The 12,056-nt window shown below is 41.9% G+C and overlaps 1 protein-coding gene across 3 annotated transcripts in view; it reads left to right on the top strand.

The window, feature by feature from the left end:
* The window catches only part of LOC119734389 (patatin-like phospholipase domain-containing protein 7), a 37,325-nt gene that overhangs the window by 21,176 nt on the left and 4,093 nt on the right, over positions 1–12,056 (top strand). For all 3 annotated transcript variants that reach the window (XM_038207887.1, XM_038207885.1, XM_038207886.1), the window contains 11 exons: positions 1,296–1,501; positions 1,933–2,064; positions 2,759–2,932; positions 3,867–4,012; positions 4,599–4,715; positions 5,619–5,797; positions 6,969–7,336; positions 8,027–8,247; positions 9,173–9,295; positions 10,005–10,121; positions 11,419–11,567. In XM_038207887.1, coding sequence (XP_038063815.1) covers positions 1,296–1,501; positions 1,933–2,064; positions 2,759–2,932; positions 3,867–4,012; positions 4,599–4,715; positions 5,619–5,797; positions 6,969–7,336; positions 8,027–8,247; positions 9,173–9,295; positions 10,005–10,121; positions 11,419–11,567 — 1,932 coding nt within the window. The remainder of the gene's footprint in view (positions 1–1,295; positions 1,502–1,932; positions 2,065–2,758; positions 2,933–3,866; positions 4,013–4,598; positions 4,716–5,618; positions 5,798–6,968; positions 7,337–8,026; positions 8,248–9,172; positions 9,296–10,004; positions 10,122–11,418; positions 11,568–12,056) is intronic.

Raw genomic sequence — 12,056 nt, 5'->3', positions numbered from 1 at the left:
TCAGTGTTGCGGTATCGTTAATGTGAGCACGTATGGTTCCACTAGTTCCCCATTTTGGAATCACCAACTCTCCTTTTGCAGAAAAGCCAGCCAGCATAGTGCAGAAAAATAGAGCAAAGAAACCTCTCATTGTTATATACAGTATTGTTAGGCACCAATATTTCTCAATGTCACAAATGCCAACAAAATACAGCCTAATCCGGAGCAACAATGAATAATTTGACTCCTCTTGGAAAAGTCGATGAGAACGTTACGCGTGGGTGATGACCTTTCATAGTCGGGACCCATGCCATGCAGTTTGTGCAGTGATGTGAATTGGGCCACACTGCTGCGCGAAACCAGACACAAAGACCGATCATTGCCGCCTAGCTAGTCACGTGCCGTACATGTACAGTACATGTACAGTACACGTGCACATGAACAGTTTCTACCCAGTTTCTGGGTCAGACCTATTGAAAAAAAAATTGATTCATAAGCAGAATGCGTGGTACCAAATATTCAGCACAATATGTGGGTTTTTTTATCAGCCCAAGTTAACCCCTCCTTCCCCAAAAGGATATAAATTAGGATATATCCTATTCTCGCAGGCAACAGTTTATCTATGTAAAAAAAAAATGTGTGTTTAAAAATCTGTCATCTGATACACAGTACCCTGTGGAGACGTGTATAATTAGGAACTAAAGATTGTGTACGTCTCCACAGGGCAATTTCTATAGGTGAATACGTCTCCACAAGGTTATCACGAAATAGATATATGGATTTTACTCACAAATTTCCAAGGTTTGTAGATCCGTGGCAAATTGGAGTATGTTATGTAAGGGATATTAAGTCTGATTTTCAGCCCAGGAAATTTATTCTGGTTAAAATAGGAGCATTTTGAAACTAGATTTTCAAACTCAAAATTTTAATACACGAGAACAAAGAAATTGGACTCCACAAGGATACAAATTCCAGTGTGTGTGCTTGAAATCTGTACATTAACAAATGGTAAAAGTAAAAATATGTGTAAAGATGCCAAAATAGTTGAAATAACATTTAAAATATAATAAAAAACCTTAAACATTAAATGTTTTTCTTGGAATTTCCCGAGCAGAAATATGAAATTCCCAAGACGTCCTTTGGGACCTGTCGGCGTGTGTGTGTTAATTAAAGGCAGCTGCTTTCGTGAAACACTGCACAGTCCAATAATCGGTGCGTGCTGAAACATTGCACTGCTAATGAACCAGGACTAGGGGTTAGGGTATCTTGTTTGCCGTTTCCTTCAAGTGTTACAAGTCTCTCTGTTCATCCCACAGGAAGCCAGTCTCTTGTTTGTAGTGACCGGCAGTCTGGCCATGATCCAGACCATTGTGGACACGGACGAGGAGCAGGTCATCTTTGTAGCCCGGCCGGGGGAGTTTGTGGGTGAGCTGGCCGTATTGACTGGGGAACCATCCTTCTTCACGGTCCGTGCTAGACAGGACTGCTTCGTGGTCGCCATCAGTAAGACTAGCTTTTACAGGTGAGTGTGGAAGCGATACTCATCAGCACAAGGCTCGATTTGAGTTCTCGTTGGTGAGTGTCGCACCTGTTTCAGACTGGTATTTCAGAGATGCAAAGAAACAAGAGCGTATTAAGAGCGAAATTTTGATTTCTAGTTTTATTTTTTCCATAAAATAGATTCTGAACAATAAGCCAGTTAGGAATTTCAATGACCTGATGTCATTCAGGATAACATCACTGACGTAATGTTATGCAGTGTTACACACACGCCCATTCTGCTGGTAATTTACACGCAAGCATCGTGTGTCTGCATTCATGCGCCTTCAAAACGCCACCACTGCAGCCACTCCTTATTTAGTTTTTGGTGTTAATTTGTGTTGCAAATTTTTCATTTTATTATCTCGCCTGAGTAACCAATGAAAAATTTGATCCTGTTTTCCTCCTTGCCAGTATTATGAGGCTATGCCCTCAGGTAGTGCTGCGCATCGGTCAATACGTGGTCAAGAAACTCTCGCCGTTTGTCCGCCAGACGGATTTTGCGCTGGACTGGATGGGTCTGGAAGCTGGGAAGGCAGTTTACAGGTGAGGAAACATTGAAAGTCAAACCGGTCATCAGTTGAAAACCACTTTACATAGTGGTTGCAGACAGCCAGCTTCAGCAAAAGCTTGTAGCTTTCAAAATCTGACAGCTTTCCAAAATGATACAGGGTCAGTCAAAAAAAGCGGAAAACCAAAGCCCAAAAATTATATTCATATATAAAAAAATATGTTGCACCAAACATAACAATGACCAGCAAGCCAATTTCATAAGGTAATTTTAGATGAAAAAATAATATCAAAGAACATCACCATTTAAACACAATGACCCTAAAACCTCTTTCGTCAGAAAATGCAATTTCAAGAATCGTTGTCACAATTGTCTTCAAACACCACCAGCGATAAAACCTCAGCTTAAAAGTTAAGAATATTCAATAAAATCCTTTTGAAGGCCCATCTTTAAAAAAAAAAGTGGATTTTATAAATCATATTGTTTGCCTTACCAGGGTTGCCTAACACAAGGTCGAGTTCAATCAAAATTGTGAGCTTTGAATTAGAAAAAAAATGTTAGGAGAATGGTAGACGTGTAATAGTGACAAAAGGTATCTGGCCAATCAAGTGCGTATACTCAAGAAAGTATTTTTACTAAACCATTAATTATCACCTCTCCCCTGTGAATTTTTTTGCTAATTCCTAACAATACTGCGTGTTTAATTCATCTTCCATTTGAAACCCCTAGGCAAGGGGAGAAGTCGGACTGCGTCTACATTGTCCTGAATGGCCGCCTTCGGTCTGTCCTAACACTCCCCTGCGGCAAGAAGGAACTCATGGGTGAGCACGGCCGCGGTGAGATCGTCGGCGTGGTGGAAGTACTGACCAGGACTGACCGGAGTACTACCGTCCATGCCATCAGGTCAGTGGGTAGTCTGGTATCAAGCCTCCTTTCACATGAGCAACCTTGTGGCTTCACAGTACTGGCTTTGGTCTCTGTGTTATACAAATCAAGAATTCAGTGCTGCAACTTGAACATGACTAGTCAGTTGGGAAACTTTGACCAATCTCTATATATCTTGAGAATATGTAGGAGTTTTACAGAGCTACCATGCAAAAATGTTAGGGTAGCAATTTACTTTCCTAATCAAAGACAAGAAAATACAGTGAAGAACAAGTGTGAAGCATTATGTAATACTGGACTTTTTGCCAGTATATTGTATTTTTGTTTTGGTTTGTGATACGTATTTTAGCTAATTACAGTGTTTCACAGGGTGTGCATCCTGTCGATCTGGCCCCAATTTAGTCCATAAATCTGGTTTTCTTTTTCAAAAAAGTCTTTTGTACCATAAAATATCCTAGTACACTGCAAACTTCAATACTTCCATTTTGCTTTTAAGTCATGAAAAGAAAGAGGAAAGTATTTTTTTTTAGTTTCAGAGGCATAATTGAAATATATCTGGAATATCCTCGTTTTTGTCTAACCAGTTCGCGTCAGGATTATTTTGACAGTGACCGGACCCAGGCGTGGGATTGTTTTTCATGAACCTCGATGCCGGACGGGTTCAGGCCGTCATCTACGGGTAGCACACCCTAATATTTCTGGCCTTGCTCGCTGCGAGCAGGTCGCATTCATTATCCGTTCCGAATACTGCAAAACCTTTGTGTGTACACACTTCATCGGATGTGAACTGATTTATTAAAATGAAATTGGTTTCTGGTATCCAAATAAACTTTAATGCGAGCTTATGATTCAATTCTAAATTGCCCCTTAAATGTCCTCAGCATTCTTACGAACTTATTTGTTTGCAGTACAAAAATTCATATTTGTTTTGTAAATTATATGCTGTCATCAGAGACACAGAGCTTGCCAAGCTGCCATCGGGCATGCTGGATCTGATCAAGCGCAAGTACCCACAGACCGTCTCCAGACTGATTGAGATCCTGGGTCAAAGGTTACTGGGTCAGGTCCAGGAGAAGGTCGGGTCACATGCAATCTCAGGTAAGAGGTTGAAATTTAATGTCCTTACCTCATGTTTGGTTTTTAAAAAAAAGAGTTTTTTTCCAGAAAATGCACTCTGAAAGTTGCAAACACTGTGCTCTTCAAAAAATGAATTGTTTTCTCCTGAAAAAGTTGTCAATGTGTATGTTTTGTTTTTAAGAAAAACTACTTAATCTGATTTGCAGCCCCACGTCTGTCAGCCAATAATTTAAGAACTAAATGTCGTTGGATTTTTTTCATTCGATGGCTCACCCAAAAGTGAATAACTTTATATCGCTAGAAAAATAGCAATTGAAAAAAAAAAACAAGTCAATTTTTTTGAGTTGAAGGTCGAAAATAGCATTGGGAATGCATCTTTGATCACTGGAGGGCAATGTGAATGACTGCTGTTTTCTCACAAAAAAAGCACTTTAATAAAAAACATTATGTTTTGCATTTTACTCTAAAGCCAGTAATATAAATTGTAAGCCAAGAGTACAGCAAACATTAAAACAGTTGGTTGTTCAGCATTCAAGATATTTTGACACGTTGACCGGTTTTCTGACATATAACATCTAACCTTTGACCTTTGACCTTTATTTCCCAGACATGCATGCGTCAGCCCCCGTTGAGAACCTGTCCACTGTGGCCATTGTGGCCATCTCAGATGACGTCCCTGTCTCCAACTTCACACTGGAGCTCATGCATTCACTCAACGCAATTGGTGAGACATTTTGTAGTCTGTATTCTTTCCTTTTAATTTCTGGAAAAATTCTACCACAACTGGTTGGTTGGTTGGTTGGTTGATCAAGAACATCATCCAACGCCTTCTCAGGTGAAATTGATATTCTGACAAAATTAATTTTTTTTGGATCTTAACTTACTATAAGAAAACTTCAGAAATTGGTATGTAAGAATATAGTTCCTGTGCTAATAAATACACTAATAAATCTTGTTCAGTCAGCCATGTTTTTAAAATCTTGAATTAATAAATAAAATGTGTAGATCGTTGCTTACGAATCCCTTGTGCAGAATTGAAGAGCCTTTCAGTATGTTCCATAAATAAATTGACAGCTCTAAAATGTAAAAATTGAGCTTTATGTGCTCCGAAACTTTGCACCGAGGATTTTGGAAAACAAAAATCTGGAGAATTTTGCAGATATCTTGTGAAGTAAATATATCTCAAGTCAAAAGTATGGTTCCGAGACTCAACTTTTCTAATTCTTCATACAACCATTTAATAATAAATAAAATAAATCTCCAGTACTGTTATTGGATTCTTGGAACAAGACTGAAACAGTGGAAGCATGCTAAAGGTATAAACCTTTAGCATGCTTCCACTGTTTCAGTCTTGTTCCATGAATCCAATAACAGTACTGAATGATAATGGTTTTTTGTACAAAAAAAAAGAACCAGACTTTTTTTCCTTCCAGCCTCGCTTTGGTTACGTTGATTTGCATGGGAAGAAAATCAAGATGTCCGCAACATGATAATGGTCTGTGTTCTTTGAGAGTAAATCACTTTGCACAGTGTAAAACTGTAAACGTCTGATAAGTTTTGAAGACGAACGATTGTTGAAACCCACGATAACAACAAGTACAAGAAGTGTATTTTCCATTCTGGCCAGGTTCCGTCCTTCGACTGACCAAGGAGCACATCCTCCAAACCCTCGGGGGCTCAGCCCTGGATAGCATGCATGAGTACCGGCTGACAGACTGGCTGGGCCAACAGGAGGATTTACATCGTATCGTCCTGTATCAAGCTGACAAACGCATGACCACGTGGACGCAACGATGCATCAGACAGGTAGGCTTAAAGTCTGAAATTACTGTACTCGGCTGGTGTTGAAAAACATTTTTATCCCCTGGCTTTCAAGTTAGACAGGGGATATTGCGATCGCGTATTCCTTCTGTGTGTCCGTGTGTGTGTTGCATTTCACTGTTAAGTTCAGTCACCAATCGCAGCCAAACTTGAAAGGTGGTCTGTGGAGAGCAGGCCGATGTCAAACAAATCCTTTCCAATATGGATATTTACGAGGTCTCTGGAGAGCTCAGCTCAGTATCACTAATGACGCTAACATATGTTAGTCCGGTGTCTCACCCAAACTCTCCATTCAATTCAAACTCCCCATTCAACTGAGAACTGGTACCTGCCGGGTGGACAATCAAGGCCGTCACTGAAAACTGTCCTTAATAACTGCCTGTACCTGTACATGTATACAAACTGGCAGATTGCCAGGGGGATTGCACAAGTTTTACTTGAAAGGTGGTCTGTGGAGAGAAGGCCGATGTCAAACAAATCCTTTCCAATATGGATATTAACGAGGTCTCTGGAGAGCTCAGCTCAGTATCACTAATGACGCTAACATATGTTAGTCCTGTGTCTCACCCAAACTCTCCATTTAACCCAAACTCCCCATTTAAGTGAGAACTGGTACCTGCCGGGTGGACAATCAAGGCCGTCACTGAAAATTGTCCTTAATAACTGCTTGTACATGTACATGTATACAAACTGGCAGATCGCCAGGGGCATCGCGCAAGCTTTACTTAACTCAGAACCATGCTTTGCTACTACTTAAGTGAGAATGTCATTTGAAGCATCTGGTACCTAGTTTGATTTCTGTGTATTTCTTGTATACATCACCATATGTGGCCATGGCACCAGACCATGTCATGTTCCACCCTCCTTAATATGTCATATGCAAGACTAGTCTTATTTTTTTCAAATTTCAAATTGCTTCCTCAATCGCTACTGAAGTAAGATGAAGAAAACTCCATTTAAATTTTGGAGTTGTAATTGAGCCTATCACAGGTCAAATGATAATTTGACCTGAGACTGGATGACTTTAACTTGATTGACATGTGGTTTACTTGTGATGACATGATTATGACTTGATAAACAACTTCATCAAAGTTGAATTGAGACCTCACACTTTGGTAGAATGATATCAAAACGTCACCTTTTTGCAACTCCACAGGCTGACTGCATCTTGATAGTTGGCATTGCCGACCATGACCCAACCCAGGTCGGCAACATCGAGAAGCAGATTGAGAGCTCCGCGGTCCGTGCCCAGAAAGAGCTCATCCTCCTCCACAAGGAGAAGGACGGCGTCTACGCGCCTCCCGAGCGCACCGCCGAGTGGCTGAACGCCCGGGGCTGGTGTGTCTCCCACCACCACATCCGCTGCCCAAAGAGGATGTTCAGCAAGCGCTCGCCGGCTAAAATCCGAGAGACCTACGAGAGGTTGTTTGAGAAGGCTCCCATCCGCACCTCAGACTTCTCCCGGCTAGCGAGGTTCCTGACGGGAACCTCGTTTGGGCTCGTCCTTGGAGGGGGTGGAGCAAGGTAAACTTGGATTGGGTTTGGTCATTAAAAAAGGCGGGGCAAGTGTATGGGGGAATTGGTTTACTCAAAGTGGGCTGGGCAATGTAAAATGGGAGGGGCTTCTGCCAAAATTGGATGAGACAAGGTATGGTGGGAGTGGTTTTCGCTACAGGGATGAGGAAAGGTAAGATTGGATGTGGTTTTCCCAAAAAGGTGATGGGGTAACGTATGACAGGAGTGGGTTTCTTTCTAGTAGGGGATGGAAACTTTATTTTAATTGGAATTGATATTCTCCTTAAAGTGGAGTGCTGTGGCTCGTCTGGAGCATCATATTCAGGATCTGTGGGTAGTTCTGCAGGTTGTGGGTTCGAATCCAGCCAAGGGTTTGGGGAGGGAGAGGGGGAGGGGGAGGTAGTGGTTTGTGTGCCCTGGGCAATTCACTTGCTCACTCATTGCTTCTCTACCCGGAAGTAAATTTAGTACCTGTGAGATGATTATTTTGCTTGAAATAGCTGTTAAAAATATAGCTGCTGGTCTTTTGAAAATCATTTGGGCCCATTGATCCGAGGGAAGAATGAGTTGTTTTGATCTTCATTAAAAGGGCTATAAGCTGTAAAGTATTAACAAAATCACTGTTTTTAACTTTCCTCAAGTATGGTGGCTGTGCACAAGATTTTTTTAGCTCTTTTCCCTTTTTTTTCCTCTCTGCAGAGGTATGTCTCAAGTAGGCATCATGCAAGCCATGGAAGAAGCCGGCATCCCCATCGACGTGGTGGGCGGGACCAGCATCGGAGCCTTCACTGGCGCCCTCTATTGTGAGGAAGGCAAAGTGGAGGGTGTCGCCAGCCGAGCGTTCAAGTGGTGCAAGGACATGGGCACGCTGTGGCCCAAGATCACCGATCTGACGTACCCATTCACTGCTATGTTTACGGGTAAGATTGCTTGATGGTTAAAACAAACAAGATTGGGAGCGATACACAAATAAACGTCTCCCAAAATTTCATCCGGACTACTGTTTTTTGGATTATCATTTTAATGTGGTTTTTTTTTTCAAGTTCTAAGATACTAATTATATTTCACATGTATTTCTACAAAAAAATTTCTCCTGGAAATTGTTCATTTACGCCATCGCTCTTAGAGGAATAATTGTACAGAAGAACTATTTTAATGACTTCAGTCTTTGACAAACTAATTATGAACCTGTTAATGTTGAAGTTGAGTTTAGGTCCAGATCGTAGGCATTTACAGAAAAGTAGGCTTGAAGTAGATATGAGTCCAAAACTAGAAGAAAGTTTGGACTTCAATTGATCCCCGGTTCCTGTCAGTATTCAAACCCGGGACTCCAACATACATTTTGTCTAAGATCTCAATAGTCATAAAAAAAATCTTGTAAAAGGTTAAAGGAAGAAAAACCTCTAAAAGAAATTTTCTGGTAAGATTGTTGGAACTGGGAAGCAATTCTCACACAGACTTGAGTTTGTTACAAAACGATCACGTAATATCGTCGCATCAGTGCAACAAGGTCGTAACTCCATTCTGCAACAAAGTTGTATCTTTGCGCAAATACGCTCCATGCAACAAGGTCGTATCTTGACATCCATTGACTTTGTGTGTACATCCAGGTTATTTTAAGTGAGATACGACCTTTTGACATTCTGAAACTCGCGTTTCGCGTATGGCCCATTTTAGGAGATACGACCTTGTTGCACGGACACGACAATATATATGAAAGCAAAGCAACCAAGTCAAAGAATACATCAACCTTAATCATATATCTCCATAAATATTTTTTTTATTATTTATTTGGGGATGCGCCATTTATACTTAAAATTGACCTACTCTCTTCTGACCACTCAGGCCGGGCTTTCAACAAGAGCATACGGGATGCCTTCCAGGACAAGCTGATTGAGGACTTGTGGATCCCCTACTTCAACATCTCAACCGACATCACTGACTCTAAGATGAGAGTCCATACGAGTGGTAAGACTCTCAAGTTGGTCAGGGTTTGAAGATTTTATTGTACGTAGTGACAGTAAGCCATTTAAGTGGGGGAGGGTTCAAAACCCACCCGGCTGGGGGATTTTGGGGTCGTCTACTTTGACTAAGAGCAAGATCAGGCAAGGGCCACAAGTCCACCAGTTGTTGAGTCATGGTGTATCTTATGTCTGCATGCTGTTGGCGGTGGCGAATGCGTCTAGTCAAACGCTGGTGAATATGTCAACACAATACTTGGCACTGGCTCCCTGCTATGCTTAATGATGCGCAGGGCTATTGGTAACCAGTGATGCAACCGTGCCCTGTGGCTTGGTCCCAAATTATTCGACTAGAGTAGCCCAACCATCCTGCGTTCGAGTTATGTAAGCCAAACTATAGCGTATCAAATTCCTCGCACCGAACTTGCTCCATGTTGGTAACACAATCCACATAACCAACTCTACCAAGAGAATAGTCCATAAGTAGCATTGAAACACTAGAGAGGGGTAGTGTTCGAATCCCTCCTGCGTTCATATTTAAGATACCACCAAATTACGGACGAGAATTGCACTAGTAATCTGTCGCCATTGTTGGTCAGGGTCAACCCCCTCCTGGGTTCTTGTTATTTTTAGGTGCGCTGTTTGAAGCTGTGGCTTCGTTATCCACAGAATATTTCAATGATGTAAATGATCTGTTATTTCTGTGAACATGACAGGTTCTGTTTGGAGGTATACCAGGGCCAGTATGACCCTCTCCGGTTACCTCCCTCCGCTCTGCGACCCTAAAGACGGACATCTGTTGTTAGACGGAGGATACGTCAACAATGTACCAGGTGTGTACGAAATAGTAGCGTGCAGTGTTGCAGTGGAGTCCATTTCAAGTCCATCGCAAGTCAGTCAATCCTTGCTCAAGTCACAAGCTATTCAAGTGAGCTGTGACGAAGGAACTCTTTCTTATTGTTCAACCCCAGTTACTTGTGACAGGATTTATGAGTTGACTTGTGACCGGATTTGTGATGGACTTGTGATGGACTCGCCACGAAACTGGTAGTTTGTTTGCAATGTCTATGGGCTCCGTGTACAAGTACCCATTCAACGGCCAGAAAAGGAGAGTTGGGGGAGACCTAGACTGGTTCCCGGCCCATCCACTGCGTATTTCGAATGATCCAAAGTTCTTGGGTACGGGGATTAGTCTGGGAGACCATCGCAAGTTAAATTCGAGCGTATTCGCGCGCCGACAATGCCTGACGCTCATGCACAGAGATGCTACGGCTTAGCTTTGTGCACATTTAGGATAAATAAGTTGTGAGTACTTCGCGTGCGAACCAGAACAGTATGCACATGCGGTGTCCCGTCCAAGGGGCTCTCAAAAGTGGTAAAAAAAAACACGCCCTCTTTTGTTGGCGCACAGAACCCATAGGGAGAACCTAATAGTAGAAGAGAGTACCTATGAGGCATGCCCCGAATACGTGGAGACTTTTAGTTTACTCTCGAAACAGAGGGACCCTTTCAAAAGCTGATATATTGCATTGTAGTTATATGAAATTTTTTAGTGTGTAAAGATCATTTGCATTTAACAGTAAAAAAAATTGAGTTAGTGTGGTCTCTGTGCACAAGGACTCCCTCAACAGCAAGACAAGGAGAGTTTGGGGGGGGAGACCACTGGGAGAGATATTCAAACGAATTGCCAACGACGCCTCATGCTTAATCTGAGATTCTATGGCTTTCTGCACCTTCAGAATAAAATTAGTCGTGCTTACACCGTGCCTCTGTGGTGAACGAGGTTGTTTCTGCATTCAATGGGGGACTTTGAACAATAGAAAACATTAACAATAGGGTCCCAAATCCCGAAGGTCCCCAATTTCCGATCGTGTACAAAACATATGGGAGGTCTTCCTAAAAAGTTAAAGTACAAACAAAAGAGGGACAATATATAGGGGTCCCCGATTGCAGGCAAATACACACTTGTGTGCACGCGCAGGTGGTGTGTCCCGTCCACAGCGCTCTCGAAATTGGTCAAAAGCGCCCTCTCTTGTTTGCGCACACAGCCCGTTAGCACTGCAGAGTCATTGCAAAATATCATTTTCTTGTCCTGTTTTCTTTTCTATTGTATGACACTGTTTGGTGCAGCCGACGTCATGCGATCCATGGGAGCTCAGACGGTCATCGCAGTGGACGTCGGCAGCGAGGACAACACACAGCTGACCAACTACGGCGACGACCTCTCAGGGTGGTGGCTGCTATGGAAACGCTGGAACCCCTGGGCCAGCCATGTTAGGGTAAGTGACCGCTGTTACGGATTTGGCCACCTATTGCATTAACCGACAGGAATAGTCCACTAATATTACTTTCATTCATTGAAACATTTGACAAAGATACCTGCTAAATTGGAACCTACAATTCAATTCAATTCAATTTGTCTTTATTATCCGTGACGGGAAATTCCATTGGCCTTTTACATTAAACAAGTTAATGAAAAAAACGTTAAAAATTACAAATAAATATTACACAAAAAACACAATACATGTACTTCACTAAGAAGAAAGATATAAAAATATGTTATTAAAATTCAGTAAAGATAAAATACTGCACAGAACCTTAAAAAGCATGTAAACATTCTATGTGGGTACAATTAAAATCCTGTGTTGGTCTGCAATTGTATAATAGTAATCATCGTTCCAACTGCTCATTAAAAATCTGAACAGCTGAAGGGACAAATGTGTCGGCATACGGCTTAGTTCTAATCCTCCTTCTAAGCCTCAAGAGCA

The sequence above is a fragment of the Patiria miniata genome, unplaced genomic scaffold, assembly GCF_015706575.1.
Source record: "Patiria miniata isolate m_02_andy unplaced genomic scaffold, ASM1570657v1 HiC_scaffold_27, whole genome shotgun sequence".
Taxonomy (NCBI): Eukaryota; Metazoa; Echinodermata; class Asteroidea; order Valvatida; family Asterinidae; genus Patiria; species Patiria miniata.
The sequence above is the reverse complement of the archived record's forward strand: the minus strand, read 5'-3'. Positions and strand labels throughout refer to the sequence as shown.